At 44.8% G+C, this 17,288-nt stretch overlaps 1 protein-coding gene across 1 annotated transcript; it reads left to right on the top strand.

Moving 5' to 3' along the window:
* The first annotated feature begins 2,546 nt into the window (after nucleotides 1–2,546).
* Nucleotides 2,547–15,232, top strand: PRSS35 (serine protease 35). The gene is made up of 2 exons (XM_068937665.1): nucleotides 2,547–3,009; nucleotides 9,842–15,232. Exon 2 carries the CDS (start codon nucleotides 9,857–9,859, stop codon nucleotides 11,096–11,098), a length of 1,242 nt encoding a protein of 413 aa, XP_068793766.1. The 5' UTR covers nucleotides 2,547–3,009; nucleotides 9,842–9,856; the 3' UTR covers nucleotides 11,099–15,232.
* Nucleotides 15,233–17,288: the final 2,056 nt, after the last annotated feature.

Consider the following 17,288-nt stretch of genomic DNA (forward strand, 5'->3'; position numbering starts at 1 on the left):
TCAATGAGAAGCATCAGGGAAGACATAGGAGTGTGAAAACAGGAGTCAAGTCTAGCCGGTCTTTCCAGTCAAAAACAGAAAATATAAAATAACCTACCACAGATTCTGAAAGCGGGAGGCAGCAGAGTGATGCAGCAGAAAATATACTGGGCCCATCACATCGAATTCCATAAATAGAAACAAATCTCTGCCAGCCTTTTTTTTTTTTTTTCTGAGAGATAGGAAACAAGAGACAGAAGTAAGGAATCACTTCTCATAGGTAGTAGGTTACCAGTAACAATCTTCCTGGTCTTGCACTATTCAGCATATTGATAACTGATCTGGAAAAGGAATGAGTAATCAGATCACAAAGTCTGCTGAGCCTACTAAGTTATTTAGGGTAATAAAGACAAGAGCCAACTCTGAAGACCTGCAGAAAAACTTTATGAAACAGGGTGACTGGCAATAAAACGGCAGATTAAATTCAATGTAGATAAATGTAAAGTGATGTACATAGGGAAAAGCAATCCTTATTTCACTTATGAAAAGACAGGTTCTGATCTGGTCATTACTTCTCAGGAGAGAAAGTTTTGGAGTTATGAAAACGGTTTCATAAAAACATCAGCTTGGTGCTCAACAGCTGTCAAAAAACAAATGAAATACTTCTAAGTGTTAGGAAATCAACAGAGAACACGATACCTTTATGCTGCCACAGAAGTCCATAGTTTGCTTGCATCTTGAATATGGGCATGGGACTATAGAAATATTGGTTGAGAGGGACCTCTGCAGGTCATCTAGTCCAGCCTCCTACTTGAAGCAGGACTACTGCCAACGCTGGGTCAGGTCAGCTGTAGCTTTGTCTAGCCAAGTGTTGCAACCACCAAGGCCGGCGATTCCACAGCCTCTCTGGGCAATCTTTTCCAGTGCTGCACGACCCTTTTGGTGAAGAAGTTTTTCCTAATGTGCAATCCGACCCTCCCAAGCTGCAGTTGTTGTTACCCAATGCAGCTGCCCAATGCAAGTGGCTGTTGTTCCTTGTTCTCCGTTTGCCACCGCCAAGAGGAGCTTGCAGTTTTTTGGTGCTGTTCTGGTTCCTGCATGGACCAGCAGTAGGACTGAAAAAAACATATCTTTATGTCTGTCAGGTAAAGGACACCTAAGTTAGACTCCTTCGCCATGGGAAGGAGGCAGGCCATATGATGGAGGGCTATTTATTTGTAAGTGGCATGTAAAGGGTGTCTCTTCTGATAAAGAGCTAGTGAACATCAGAGGAAGCTAGCAGTCGCCAGGGTGAAAATTCACAAAAGGAGATAGGCTTTTGTACATTTTTGGTGTTGACCTCTGGAACTTGTCACCACAGCAGATTGTAGATGCTGCAGGTTTACAGTTTTAAGGGAAAAGACAGAGAATCCACTGAAGGTTCCTAAATGTGTGGAAACTACATCTGCCTCAGAAAATCTCTGAGCTGGAAATCATCGGTGGCAGGGAAAGAGCTCAAGGCTCTTTCAATCATATGACATTGCCCTGTACTAATGCCCTTTCATTGGCCTCTTCTTTTGGCCACTGTCAGAGACAGGATATTGGTGTAGCAAAGCCTTTGGTCTGACACAGTATGGAAGCTCTTATATTCAAGAAATTGCTTATAAAACATCACTATCCAGCTACATTGTTTTCTGCCTTTCCTTGGCTATTAGACTGGGAATCCTTCAGCTCATTTTCTCGGGCACATAATAATTACTATACTTTGGTTTTGAGTTGTACGTATCAATAACAAGAAGAAACAGAACTGCAGAAATTTTCCCATTTTGAAGAAATCAGCTTGAATATTTGGCATGAAGCTGTAGGGTGCAGCTGCTGGCCTTATTTCAGACCTATTTATATACTTGGGTTCCACTAACTTTCAAAAGTTAAGTCTTACAAAGGAAGGACATTCTTATGGTCAAGACAATTAAATATCACTCCAAAAATCTCAGTTTGATCTCTAGCAATGCCACAGATTTCCTGCCATTTTCGGCAAGCCAGCGGCCTTCACCTAGTATGAGCCAATGAGCTCATCAAAACCACTCAGGTTAAGCAAAAATCCTTACTCAACCCGCTTTTTGGGTGGTTTATCTATGTCGTGGTGGACCCCGTGCATGGGGTGCCAACTGGGGCTCCCAGTCCCTCCAGGAGGCCCTTGCACCCCAGCGTTGGGATCTGCAGACCAGAGACCACCGGCCCAAGGAGGTTTCTCTTTTGGGAGGGGGGCAAAGAAAGGCCCACGAAAGCTTCGACACTCAACCCCCGTTTGGGGGTTGCTTTTTCCCCCCTGTTTAGGACTGAACAGCCTGAGGAGAGAGTCTCTCTCTCTGAGCGCCTCAGCCACGCGCCCTGAGGGCCCGCGGCAATTTTTACGGCCGTAGGGGGTCTGCGAGGGAAGATACCAGGCAGACATTTCTACCCCGACCTCCGAGGCCGGGGGGGCCCTGAGGGCCGAGGGACGGCGGGAAGCCGCCAGAGGAGCCGCCTGAGGAGCCGCCAACCGCCGGCGGGAGCCGCCGCAGCCCCGAGGCGAGGCGGGCCGGGGCGAGGCGGAGCGGAGCCCGCTGGCGGCGCCCGGCAGCCCCGGCCGCACACAGGTGGCGCGGGGAGGGCGCCCTGCCGCCATTTCGCCGCGGCGGGGGCCGGCGGGCGCGTCCCCTGCCGCGGGTCACCCCGGCTCTGCCCGCCGCGCTCGGGCGATTCCCGCCTCCCCCCCCTCCTCCCTCCGACCGCCGCGCTCTGCCTCAGCTCCCCCTCGGCCCTCCCCCTCCCTCCCTCCCTCCCTCTTTCCCCCGTCCCCTCCCCGCCCGGGAAGACCTGGCCGCTCCCCCTGTGCCGCCCGCAGTGCTGGGGCGGGCGCGGGCAGCAGCAGCCCCCTCGGCCGGAGCGGCGGCCGGCCGTGGAGGGCTCGCTCCGTGAGAGGAGGAGGAGGAGGAGGAGGAGGAGGAGAGGGGGTGGAAACCCGCCGCTCGGGCCGCTTTCGCCACCTCTCACCCTGCGCGGTACCAGGTATGAGACGCTTCCCGGTGGCGTTACCGCTAGCTGCGCGGGGGCTGCGGGACGGCAGCGGCGTGGGCTGGGGGCTGCTTGGAGCCCGCGGCAGCGCGGTCTGGGGGTAATGTCCGTAAAGTGATTTTTTTGTTTCCCCCCCCCCTCTCCCTTCCCCTATTGATGTGACAGCTTCGATACGGCGATGCACTTCTTTCTGCACCCATCATTTAGAAATGGGGTGGCATGAGAAGGGGTCAGCAGCTGGGGGGCGGGGGCGGTGGGGGGGGTAGCGTGAAGCCCTCTGCGTGGCCTGCCGAGTCGGAGGGGTGGGTGGTTTTGGTGGGTGACGCGTCTCTCTGCCCCTCTCTCCGCTTGTTCCACGAGGTGTGACTGAGGGGAGGGAAGAAAGGGGCACGTTTATCGGGGCTTGCGGGGCTTTGCCTCTGTGGCGGCGAGGGGGCAGAAGGCGAGGAGCCTTCCCACGTTTCCCCGCCGCCTCTCCTTCAATTCTGATTCATCCCCTCAGCGTTTGCGCTGCCATTCCCGCTCTCCTCGGGAGCTGGCACTTAATTTTATCCAGACTCGCCGCTGCTGGGAGCGGATTTGTCTGGGAATCGCCAAAAGCTGCGCCAAGGCGTTTACATCTCAGGCACGGGAGAAGCGAAGCTGACTCCTTTGGATGGGAAAGGGGGCAGCCGAGCCTGCCCGGGGCGGGGGGGGGGGGTTGGAGAGCGGGGTCAGGGGGTGCCTGGAGAGCTGTAGAAAGTTACCCTCTTCCCCTCCCGATTCTCGGCTTCCTCCAGGAGAGAGGAGAAGCGTGGTTTAAAAAAAAAAAAAGCCTTTAATAAAGGACTTTGATGTATTAATCGGAGAAGCGATGAGCAGAAGCTGGAGCCGGCGCACGGCCGAGCACCGCCGCGGGTTCGGGGCTGCCGCCGGCCCTGCCCTGGGGTCTCCTGCCCAAAGGCGGTGGAGACTCGGGATGGCCTTGGGGTAGAGGTGGTGGTGGTGGGGGGGGGGGGGGGGGGGGGGAATTTCCCGAAAGAGGACTGAACTGCGGCTGTCAAAGCCGCGGAGCTCCCTCCCCGCCCCGTCGGGCCGCGGCCGGGGCCGGCGCTGTCCGGCCGCGCCCCCCAGCGGCGCCGGCATCGCTGCGGCGTCCCGCTGAAATAAAAACCGTGTTGGAAGGGAAGCCCTCGTCTTCCTCGCCGTTCATTCCTTTTGGTTTTTTTCCCCCCCCCTCTTTTCTTTTTTCTTTCCCCCCCCCCTCCCCTCACCTCCCCTCCAGCTGATGTGAGCCGCGTTTCGGGAAATCCGCGCGAGCCTTCACGCCTGCCTCGGCGCCTTTTGGCCTTTCGTCTTCTTCCCACGCCCGCCCACCGCGGTAGCTTGGATTTTGTAGGGGCCGGGAAGTGCCGGGGTTTTTTGGAAGTCAGAGTGGAGGACAAAATACAGAGAGGAAGCACCTCCGCAGGAGTGAAGGGGGCGGTGGCGGATAAGGTTAGGGGAACGGTCCCTTCCGGGGAGTCGGGGATTCCCAGGCTGTCGTCTCTGTTTTATTTTGTTAGCATACAACTGTTAATTCTGACTTTCAGGCCATTTCAAAAAGAGGACAAAAAGCAGTTAAGGAGCTGGTTAGCGTAGTGGCTTCTCACACTTTATGGTCTGGAAAATGCACTTAGAGTTATTTAAATTTAGTTTTAAGTGTGCTGACCTTCCTATAAGAAGCAAAGCAAATCGCAGGACAGAGGCTAGGCTGAACAGAGCGAGATAAACCAGTGCCAGGACATCACTTTTCTTCTGTCTGAGTTACCCAGCCAAGTAAATTCACCCCTGAGGCAGCCTGAAGAGAAGCATATTCTAGGACGGCTTGCATCCAAGCCTTTCCCTGAGCATGTGAGATACAGGTGCATCCTGCTAGAGTAAGATGGGTTGTGCTGGCAACATAGCTGAAGGATATCTTGGCAAGATGGGAAATGGGACATATTTTGTCCTGTGAAGGCAGAAACGTTTGTGATGTTGAAAGCGGGGAGTGAGAAGAGCTGAAAATGCTTTTTTAACTGTATACGTATGCATGTATGGCTGGAATGCCACCAGAAGAGAGACCTCACAGTTGTCAGGTGCATTTGGAAACTGGAGGGAGAATTTGGAAATTTCATGGGGCCAGGGATATCGGTCTTTCACTTCCTCTTGTTTCCAGCTTTTTTTTGCCTTCTCTGAAGCAACGCTTCTTACCACAAAGGCAGAGCTAACTCCAAGCTTCTAATCGCTTGTAAGCCAACCCAGAATTTGTATGGGAAAGGAGCAGAGAAAAAGGGAGGGCAGAGCAGCTTGGGGTTTAGAGGAAGAGTAGAGAATAGCATGGCAGAAAGGGCGAGTAAGATTTTGAGGGGCTCATCTTGCTTCCGGCCTGTACCCCTTTCTTGGGCCCTTTCTCCTTCCTCTGGATTACAAGGCTGTATGCTCCTCTTGTTGCACCCTGCAGAAATGTCTTTGCAGCCCTTTACATATTTAAATCCCCATCCTCAGATAAGAGGAGCCCCCCCTTGCCAGCAGCCTGTCCTGGGCCGTAGGAGCTGCTGCCTTTGCCTATGCTTGAGGCTGGCGCTGCTTAAGCAGGAGAGTTCAGGTTAGTAAGCAGAGAGAATTTAAGTGTGTTTGGCTGTTAATGACAATATTACCTACTAGGACCACTGGCCTACTCTGGAATGGGAATTACCATTTTCATCAAGTTCCTTGGCCTGGACTTCTTCCAGTTCTCGTGTAGTCCGGTTAATTCATGGGAAGCAGCAAGTGGTTCATTATAAATGATGAAAATCTTGGCTTCCAAAACTGCCGTTATAAGAACTTGAGCACTTGAGTATAATATTTCAAACAGGACGCTCCATTGCATCCAGTGAGGGGTTTTTTTTTTGGAGTGGCTGCAGGGAGCCACAGTACTCCACCCATTTGGTTGCAGAAAGTCGCTATATACAGCAAAGTTAGTTATGGGTCTAGCTGGGAAGACTTCAGTTGTCTCAGTGAAATGACATCAGCTTGGGCACCTCTAAGCCTTTCTGTATGAACTAGCAGTTAGAGAATTAACTTGCCTTAGTGCTCACAACATTCAGCTACAGAAAAATATCAAATATCCAGATGCCGAAGAAGGGCTTAGAAAGGAAGGAGTATTCTAGGAGAAAAACCTAGAAGAGGCATTCTCAAGCCTGACAGAAGAACTGGGTTTCCTAATAGCTCGTATCTCTTCAGCAGCTACACTAGGACAAAACAAATTAAATCCAGCTTTTCCACATTAATACCACATCATTAACCATCAAAGCATGCTAGTCTGCACCAGGCTAAAAATAAAGAAGAGATGCTTTCTTACCCACGTAGTTAAGTTTTGGAGCTGCTTGCTGCAGGACACCATGGATACAAAATTTTATATAGGTTCAAGAGAACACTGGGCAACTTTGTGGAAGAGAAATCCATTGAGGTTTACTCACTCTGTAGTAACTACCTCTGACTTACAGTCCATGAAGTGCAGATGGTTGTAAGCTAAGAGATTATTGGGGAGGCAGACATATAAAATTGCCCTATGCTTGTGCTCTACCCTAGACATCCACATTTGGCCAGGATTGTAGGCTAGGTCAGCTTTTGGTCAGGCCAAGAAAGCTATTCTTATTTTCTCGTCATAGTATTTCTTCATTTTTGACACCTCACCACTAATCCACCAACATGGAAAATGATCATTTCTCTTCGAATTTATTACTAATTAAGCAATAAGCAAAATAACACTTTGAAAGTAACTTCATATAGAAAAGTTAATGATTAATATATGCATTTCTAGTATAGCAGTAACCTAGACTCAGTTGGCCTAGACTGGCCAATTGGTGTGTCTCAGCAAAATCTGGCTTCTGGGATGACTCTGCTTTGCTTTCAGAACCTTCAAATATCTTTTAGTAGGACTGCATACACCCAAGAACTTCGGCCTGTGAGTCAGATGTAAGACATCTCCAGATGTCTTACAAAAGTCCATATATCTTCTCAAAAACTGTCATCTGGCCAAAAGCTTTAAAGGGGAGGGAGAGCCCGGTTCTGAATCAGAGAAAACCCAGTCAGTGCAGAAGCAGTGAAGTACTGGTGCATGCCTGGAAATCCAGTGCTCCGTTCTCCAGTGCTCGTGAGGGGAAAAAATCAAAACCCTGTGGGGGGCCTGGGTGCTGAACAGCCCCAGCTCTGGTTTGCATGGCCACACTATAATTGCATTGAAGCTTTTCTTAGAGCTGAACAGAGAAATATAGAAGACAAGTGTTTGGTAGAATAAATTAAGATTCTTTATGCTCCTGTATACCTTTTTACACTCATCTCCCAAGTTACGAAATGTTGTAACTTGCATATTAATGGCCTGGAACAAATTGTGTACTAAAGCAGAACCTGGGTAACCTTAAGGTTCATTTTCTCAGAGGCTCTTCTTTCTCTCTTTTATGGCTAGACTAAAGGATCAGTTTACCCTTGTACATACTTATGCGCAAAGCAGTTAAAGAGAAGCAAAGGGCTGAAAAGTGGTCATTGATCCATACTTTATAATATTAAGGTGGGAGTTCTCTTGCCTAATATAACCATCAAGAAAATGGATGTCTAGACTTAGCTGATCACCTACGCTACTTCTGTACTTGGAGCACAGTGGTACAGAAGGGGGCTCAGTCCATTCAAAGCAATCCTCAGCAAAATCATCTGAATTGTTCTTCTGAAATCTCTCTCTGGATTCAGTATAGAGGAAGCACAAAACAGGCTAAGACAGAACTCTAACTTTGAGATGTCTTAAGGCAGGTGAAAATAAGCCCGTGCAAGATCTTCTGTGCTTTCAAAGCGGAGCAGATTAGCCTGCATTAAGCTCTGTGCTAACATTCCCCGATATTTTCCAGAACCTGAATTAGCTACTTTGAAGCCATGATGGGTATCTTTATACTGTATCGTAAAATGTGTTTTACGTATAGCCCAGTAAGTAAGTCTAGGGGTCAGTTTTGGTCTTCCATGCCAGCTAAGGTAAAAATTGCCAAGAATGCCACAAACAGAAAATCACCAATCTGAATTTGGCGTCAAAAGCAACAACTTGCATTTGAACCACAGTGCTAAGTTGGCTAAAAAGTGATAGTTGTTACTTGCTATAGACAAGAACATAGTCTAAATGGTGCAGATGCCTCAAAGTTACAGGAGCTGGCCCATTGTGGACCCTTTAAAGTGACGTTATCACTTATTTTTCCATGTTACATATGTAACATACATATGTTACATACTCTTTTTCATGCTATGCCTTTAGCTAGCCTGTAACCAGGCTATTTCACTGCATGGTGATACTCGTATTATTCTAAACAAAACATAAGAAATGCAAAGCAGTTATCTTTACCCTGATTTACTGTGCCTTTCCAGTATAAACCGGAAACCTTAACCACATACATATTCTTGAATTGCCTAGATTTTAAAGTTTAATTATAGGCCCTTTCTTCCTACATACTTGAGGTTTCTGTGTAATTGGAATAAGGGATATGAGAATGAAGCTCAGCTTTCCCAATGGCAGCAGTCAGAAGCTGGTTAATGCTGCTGACATCACCCCTGCCAAAGGAGGAAAATGGTCTTTTCAGTAATGTTTTGAGCTGAGAACCAAGTCCTGGGTTCAGTTTCTGGCTCTGCCACAGAGTTCTAAATTTCACGTTCTTTCTGTTTGTTTCTCAGTTGCAGATCAGAATAATACTCCATTTCTTTTTGTCTTGCCTGTTTAAAGTGTTAGCTCTTTGTGTGGTGCATCACCCTATCTAGGTGGGGCTGTCTGCATGTGACTGTAAACCACAGACAATACAGTTTCTGTAGCTTTTGTGGGATCCCACAGGAGACGAAGCATGCAGTGATCATCAGACTTGTCCCTCCTGCTTGGCTGGGCTTTCCTGCATGTATATAACCAGGACACTCCTCTAAACTAACCACCTTCTACTTTTTTCATCATCGTGTCCCCTCCGACCACAGCTTTTGAGGGCATCTGACATCCAGAGCGTGGTTGGTGGCCACAGGACATAGGGAGCTAGAACAGGGAAGCTGCAGGAGACCCATGCCTTTCACAGCAGCAGCAGCTGGAGGCACCTGAAATGGCACTGGCCACCTTGTTTAGGTGTCCAAATTGCTCCTTTTTCACTCCTAGGCCACATAACCTTTTGAAAGAAAAAGATCTTTCCAAGTAGGTTCCTGGGGAGAGCAATTATCAAAGTACCATTTTCCGTAGTTAGCAAATTCACCGATCGCAGCTGGATGGGTAATGCAAAACCGTTGGTGGCTTTTAGGTCACTTAAAGCTGCTGCTTTTTGGCCATTATGTCAAAGAATGTGATCAGTCTGATTTCCGAAGGGAATAAGTCCAAGTGGTCTGTTTGACCATCTTTGTCTTCATCCCATCTTTTGAATGGGATTCTTGAATGTATTGGCCATTTTCAACCATGTTCTACCTACAACCAGTAGTTGGGAAGAGAAGCAGATTTAAAAGATAATTACATTCCTGTGGGATAAATAAAAATAAGGGGCTGAACAGAATGGAATGACTCAGGCTACTGCCCCCATTGAGGGAGAGGCAGGTAAAACTCAACTGTTGCCAAATTCTGGTAGGTAACACAACGTGGATGCTGGCTGACTGGTCTGCACCTGTCTTTTCAGAGGCTGGCAGAAGTGTCAAAGGAACACAAAAATATTTGAGGCATTTCTGTTTTTTAACGAGAATTCTGCTCCACCAATGTTAGTGTTAATATTGCATGATTATACTTTTAAGATGCTAAGATAATTATGTATATTTCAAATGCGTATTTTTAAATCTCTCTTTCTTGTTTTAGAAAAAAATAGACAAAATGGAGCACGTCTTACTGCTACTCATGTTTTCCATACCTATGTTGGGTCTTGCTAATGGAACAGAAACGGAACAAGATTTTACTTGGCACTTAAAGAAAGTACCCCAGATTGTGAGCAAAAGAACTTTCTCCCTTGACAGCCCTACATTTGAAGCAAAAACCAAATTAGAGCTGAACAGTGTATGTGGAATTGAATGTCAAAGCAAATTGCCAGTGCCAAGCTTGTCTGACTTGAAGGACATCCTGTCCTATGAGACTGTTTTTGAAAACGGCACACGGACCCTGACCGAAGTGAATGTCCTTGGACTAATGCTTGATCCAGCTGAAAACGTGACTACACGAATGTCTGCAAGAAAGAAGAGGCAGATATATGGAACAGACAGTAGGTTCAGCATCTATGACAAGCGGTTTATGACCAACTACCCATTCAACACAGCTGTGAAGATCTCCACCGGCTGTAGCGGCATTCTCATTTCCCCTAAGCACGTGCTAACAGCTGCTCACTGTCTGCATGATGGCAAGGATTATGTTAAAGGCAGCAAAAAACTGAGGGTGGGATTGATGAAGACAAAATCCAAAGGTAATGGCAGGAAACGCAAAAGTGCTAAAAGAAGTAGGAGAGAAGCTTCTGAGACCCTAGATGATCCTGAAGTTGCCACAGAACTGAGGCGGCGCTCCAGAGGTGGTGGGAGAAAGCAGAGGAGATTGGGGAGGAAGCAGGGTACCTCAGATGGAGTGCCCGCCTTCCAGTGGACCAGGGTGAAGAGTACCCACATCCCAAGAGGCTGGTTTAAGGGTGTCTCTGGGGATATTGCCCTGGATTATGATTATGCTGTTCTTGAGCTGAAGCGTCCCCACAAAAGGAAATACATGGAGCTGGGAATCAGCCCAACAATCAAAATGATGCCTGGGAGCATGATCCACTTCTCAGGTTTTGACAATGATCGCTCTGGGCAGCTGGTCTATCGGTTTTGTAGCATTTCTGATGAGTCCAATGATCTCTTTTATCAGTATTGTGATGCTGAGCCTGGCTCCACTGGATCTGGAGTCTACCTCCGTCTTAAGGAGCCAAACAAAAAGAAGTGGAAACGCAAGATCATTGCTGTTTATTCAGGCCATCAGTGGGTGGATGTCAATGGTGAACAGCAGGATTATAATGTAGCAGTAAGAATTACTCCTCTCAAATATGCTCAGATTTGCTTCTGGGTACATGGGAACGATGAGAATTGCACACAAGGCTGAAGAGAGCTGAAGCGAACTCCCTGAGTGCCCATATTATGATAGAGTGAAAATGTGCTGCAGCAGTTATTGAGAGAACATCATTGCATGTCAGGCTATTTTTGAACTCAAAGCCCGCAAGTAGTATTTTGATGACTTGAGTAATGTTGAATCTTTGGGGGATGGGTAGAATTTTCAAACGAATTATTTTTAATTCTAATCAACCCTAGATATGCACTTAAAATCCCAAACTGTATTTATGTTCACCGATGTGATAAATTGTAATAATTCACATTAGAAAAAGATGACTACCCCATCATTTTTTTCCAACGGAAGAATTGAAACTTCTCAAACTGATATTATTAAACAATTATTAAGCAACACATTTTTCCAGTGGATTTGATTTTTCTCAGGGGTCTGTTCCAATTCTTCATATGCAAGCTGTGCATACATCACTTCACTGTATGTGCAGAATGATCCAGAGAACTGGATTAGAGCAACAAATGCCAACAAATTACGTTGGCATTCGCTAAAGACCACGTCTCCATGTTGAGATACAGCAATCTAGTTCACGCTTGTTACTTTGGAAGGCTTCCTCATCTCATTGCTGTGGGAACGCCTCCATGAAAATCCCAAATTTCTGTAGCTGACAACTAGACATAGAAAACAAACTTTACTTCATTGCTCACCAAAATGGTGAAGAGGCGTGTTAATGAACATACAAGCTTCCATGTTTGGAAGAAGGAGAAACATCAGAATACAATCTAATGCCTTTAAATCTTGTTTGAGAAGCTACAAAAATCTTGGGAATGTTAAACATATGCATTTGCTTCCTAATTAATATTTGGAGATCTGTAGGTTTAGTTTCTAGTCAAACGTTTAACTTTACTATTGGGTAAAGTCACTGACTTTTGAAGTGGCCATTTGACAATCATTTTGAGCTTCACATCAAAGCCACAGATGCTAGATTTTTGGGTGCTAACCATTTTTGCAGGTTTTTATAAGTACTTTTTATAAGAATTCAGCTTCTCAGATAGAGACTATCTGTCTATTAGACTGAGAGTTAGAAAGCAATATTTTGGGTTATCTGTATACAGTTTAACAAAGAGGGTACTTTTAATCGTATCAGACTCCACCAACAGGAGTTGCAGGGATAAACTAAAAAATTCTCCCAACTAAATTATATTATACCACCTTCTGAATGGTAGACTACTATCCTGTAAATTATAACCTATCTTGTTAAGTAGGAGCAGTAGATACAAATAACTTGGTTCGGTACTTCTGCTGAACTACGCTTATTGGAAAGAAAGTGAGCTTGACTTTTACACGTTTTTATACATGCATCAGCTTTTTTAAATTGTTTGTTCTTGATTGCTACACAAGTTTTTATATCTTGTATTTTATATCAAGATTTTGAAGCACACAAGACTGTTACGGTGCTATGTTAATCTAATAACATAAAATGATACTGTGTATTTCAGATCGTATGCATTGGGTTTCATTACTGTTAAGGTTATTCACCATTCCAATATTTAATTTTTTGATCATAAGTTTATACTGATTGAAATCCATTTTCTTCATGTGCAGAAGAAAAAATATAACATATTTTAAAATATTATTGGTTTGTTGGTATCTTTGAAATATGCTTGTAATATATTTTGATGATTTGGTCATTTTTAATAACCAATTATTCTGTAGCTGATTTAAGGTATAAAACCTGGCTCTTTTAATGTGCAGGTGACTTTTTTGTCATTGTATTGCCAAAGCATAAAAATTTAAGACGTGTTTCCATACTATAACTCTTGTAGTAGTTCACTAATTGGAAGAGTTCTCACTTTAAAAGAAAAAAAAAATTATTTTAACTTCAGCATTTTCAGGCTTGTAGTTTTTACTTGTGTAATTGTTTGCAGAAAACTAACCGTAATTTTTAAAGTTTAGATATTAATGTCTAAAATAGATTTCAAGGTTAATTAATTTTTTTGTTGTTAACATTCTATTAAGACATATGACTTCACTGACAATTTTACATCACCTCAGTCGAGTATGTAATACTCTTGCTCTATGCAATAGGCCTACAATATTCTTTAGCATGCTCTGTGATATTTTTCTTAAGTGCCTTTTTCCGTACTTACTTTAACAAATAAGGTACCACATTCTTAATCCGTATAGGTCAGCTTAGGTCTGTGGATTTTTCATGCAGTTACTCTCGTGGCTGGTCTGGGTCCAAAACTGATCAAGATAAGGTCACTTAGTAAATGCCTTGTTCTGGTGAGTCTCATTTGGGAGAAGAAATAGATTATATTTCTTCATTAATCTGGAAACTGAGGACAAGGTAAGAATGAAAAACGTTGATAGGGCCTATCAGGTCTCTTTTTATAACAATAATTTGCTATAAATACCCCTAGAGACTAAAGATGATGGCCAGAGCAGCAGAAAAGTTAATTTAACTATACATATTCAAGCATGCATGTCTGAGTGCTTAGGCACAAGCACATGCGAATGCATAGGCTTGCTAAGCAGACACCGTTCCGAGTGAGTCAGCGACTAAAGGGAAGGAAAGGCAGACAGAAGACATGAATGGACAAAACGTGGCTTCCTGTGGTACCCCGATGCCATGCACCATTTAAATCTGCCACTTAGCATAATAAAGAAGGAAATGCTTTATGTAGGCATTGCTACTGCTTACTTGAAGCACTTCCTAAATAAGTCATAAATCAACTGTTTTCACACGAGCATGCACAGCCCCAAAGGGTTAATGTACTGCACAAAGCTTTGGGCCCCAGCAAGTGAGACAAGAATTTCTGAGCTGTGATAATCTCAGTTTTCCTTAAAATAACTGCAGCTGGTATCTAGTGATCTATACAAAAACAGGGGGAGAGGTCTCCTTTGGAAGTGGATCAGGTCCACAACTGTTGAATAATACACCGGCCTCAAGGCTCGGTTCCCAGCATGGGCAGGGACAGAGCCCTTGCAATGCTTCCAAAAAGGATTTTTTTCCCCCTCTTTCAAGTATTGGAATATGCATCATTTGTTTTCATACTAACACTTTTCTGTAAGAGTTGCCACAGTAGAGCTGGTTCTTAAACTATATTCCTGGCATTAGCTAAAAACAAATTCAGTGAAATCCTTTCTCTGCTAAGGGGCTATTGGCAATTTGTAGAGTTAAAAAAAAAAAAAAAAACCCACCCATCCCGGGCCAGCTTCTGCAAAAAAACTGTGCGTGTGTTTAATTTGGGGCTCTGAGAAGCATAGTGGAAGTCAAGGGGATTTTCTGTGATGTGAAAAAGTAAGTCCAAGACTGTATTATCTTCATAAAGGAAAAGCAATGTTAGACACCAAAAATTACTTCTGCCTTGTGAGGTATAGAGTACCTGAGGCTTTAAAAAGTGCTTGAAGAAACTCCTTGACCGAGTTTATAACTTACTATCCAAATATTGCACTGATTTATGAGTCTGTATGAAGTATAAATCAGCACAGACTATGGTCTTAAGTGATAAAATCATTCCTCTACATGTAGCGGAGCTAAGCAGTGGGGGAGTTCCTCCTGTTCTGCTGCTAAGGGATCAACTTGCAGCAAACAGCAGTTACTCCAGAAAGAGAGAGCAAAATAAGTCCTTATGAAAGAACAGGAAGAAGGAGATAGTACACAAGGAAGAAAGAAAGTGTGAAAAGGTAACATGAAATAGCTGTGAGGTAGCAGAGGGTCCTACTGAAAGAGAGAGTAGGAAGCTGGCAAAAGCAAAAGAACGTAAATTAAAATGTAAAAATCGTAAGTTAGATGCACAATCCCGCTTTTGCTGTTAAACAGGAGGCTTCCCAGCAAGGAAGTGCTGGCCGGCAGCAGGGCCCCAAGCAGGTGGCTTGCCCGGCCCCGTCGCCCGGCCCTGCTCCCGGTGCTCGCTGACGCCCAGTGCCGGCCCGCACGCCAAAACGCTTGGAAACACGAACTTCCTGGCACCCCGGCCATCAAGAGCCTCCTAAGCGAAGGGAAGGTCTCGTCTGAAAGTTTTGAAAACTTGATATTTTGTTGGGATTCCTGTGAGGGCTGTTCCCTATTGGAAAAAACAAAAACAAGCAACCCCAAACTTGAAGTTTTTAAATGTTGGTTCCATTTTTTGCATGTACCTACAAATCCTAGCCAATAAACTTTTCCGAATACTTTTGATTTTTGCTTGGTGCATTTGTAGAAATTTAGTCAACCACTTCTAATTTTAAAACTTGGAATATCGTAAATACTTTGACCTACACATTCCTGGATTAAATAATGAATGAAAAAAATACTGTTAAATTGAAAGCCTAAAATTGCAGGGCAATCCCTAATGATTTGGAAGTATATGAGCCCCATAGTTTTTAATCTCTACCAGCCTTTTGCTCCCAATAAGAGAGCATTTAGGCTGAAAACAGCTCACCAGCCTCGAGAGGTTGTTTTTATGACTTTTTGTGTTCTTAGGTGTTTTTTAAGAGCCACAGCAAATAGCCTTTAAAAAAGGGGGGGGGGGGGCGTTCATAATATTTTTAACTACACAAAATGACAGCTGATTTGAGAAGATAAATGCAAACCTTTCTCTGTTAAGATATTATACAATGCACATACTGTGTCAATAAAGGTTGTCTTTTTTTTTCTAGTGTTTTCCTCTATCGTGATGTAGTTTATTAGCTATGATGTTGGTGCATAACCTCAGTTCTGTAACAGGTTATCACTGAATCCTCTGGACGTAGTCTTACAAGATGTTAATATCTCTTTAAATTTATTCTGGAAAGAAAAAAAAAAAATCCCTGTCTACTCATTGCTTCAAGATAATTACTTTGTGAGCAAATTTGATGAGTAAAAAAATTGGTTCAGCAAGGAAATGACTCACAGACTATCCCACAACATATTAATAGCCAACCACGCAATTAGAGCTGCTTCTGCTCTTACTTACTTACTAGTGTATTTGCCACCTCGGCAAGTCAGTCCCGGGCTGACAACAGGGGCCCGACTCCTGCCACGGCTGCTTGGACACCACCTTTCACCAGTGTCCCGCACAAGGGTCAGGTGCCTGACAAACGTTCCTCTGGCCCTACCCAAGGAATAAAAACAGACTCGGGTGAACTGTGTCCCCTCCGCAGGCCACTTCTGAGCCAGGGAAAGGGATCTGTTTGCTCAAAAGCTGACACGTTTCAAGACCGGCCCTGCAGGGCAGCGCCGGGGCTTGACCTAGTGTCCTACCCAAATAGCCAGTTTGGGGTGGGATGGCCCAGTTCCTTATGCAGGTGTTTTGCTGTCAGAGTTATCCCATGTTTAACAAATGCTCAAAATGACCTGATCAAACAACAGCTGCAACAGTATCCTCAAGACCTGATGTGGCTAGTGAATTCACGTAGGTTATAACCTGTATTCCTGCTGAAATGGTCGTTCCTCGCGCTTGGAATAGCTCTTTGAGCCTTGGTACTGCCTTACCGTGTAGCCACTGTTGTTAAGACAAAGCATCAGATATACTGGAAGTTACAGGGCTATTTTATAAAGCCTGTGCCTCTTGGCAATTATATACACACACCATATTTATTGTGGTTGCTATGGCTCTACTTCTTTTCCATGTGAAAGAGTTTGAAAATATTGGCTTAAACCAAGTTGGGCAATTTTTCAGACAAATTACTCAGCTGCCCTTTGGCTACATTTCCAGCCTTCTCCACCTCCTCCCCCGCACCCCCAGTTTAATTCCAAATTTATGGATTAAATTCTGATTTCAGCTTTGCTTAATCAAAGACAAAAGCAATTAAGAGAGGCCGTTAGAGAGAAGAACGTGGCTGTATGTTTTTACTGGTATATTGAAGCAGGGCAGGCTCCAGAGGGGAAAGAGGACAAGAAAAAAGAGCAGTGAGGACCTCAAATGCAAAAAAAAAACAAACAAACAAAAAAAACCCCCACCCATAGTGCCTTATTCAACTAAAGAAAATATGATTTCCGTTTTTCCTACAGTAAAACACAACCCTAGTTTCCACATTCCTTAGCCTGCCTCTTAAATGATTAACTCATCACCTAACTGTTGTTGACCCTCGTTGTAGGGGAGAGAACGAAGCTGCTCTGTCCTGGCGATGTAGAGAGCGATGTAAGACGCTCTCTAATGCCAGACGGGCTTTCCCCCCAGCGACGGGATTCCTGCGAGAAAAAAAAAAGAAAAAGAAAAAGTCGGAAGTTACCCAAAGGCAGATTTATAATATGAATAAAAAAGAA

The sequence above is a fragment of the Struthio camelus genome, chromosome 3, assembly GCF_040807025.1.
Source record: "Struthio camelus isolate bStrCam1 chromosome 3, bStrCam1.hap1, whole genome shotgun sequence".
In the NCBI taxonomy this organism is placed as follows: domain Eukaryota; kingdom Metazoa; phylum Chordata; class Aves; order Struthioniformes; family Struthionidae; genus Struthio; species Struthio camelus.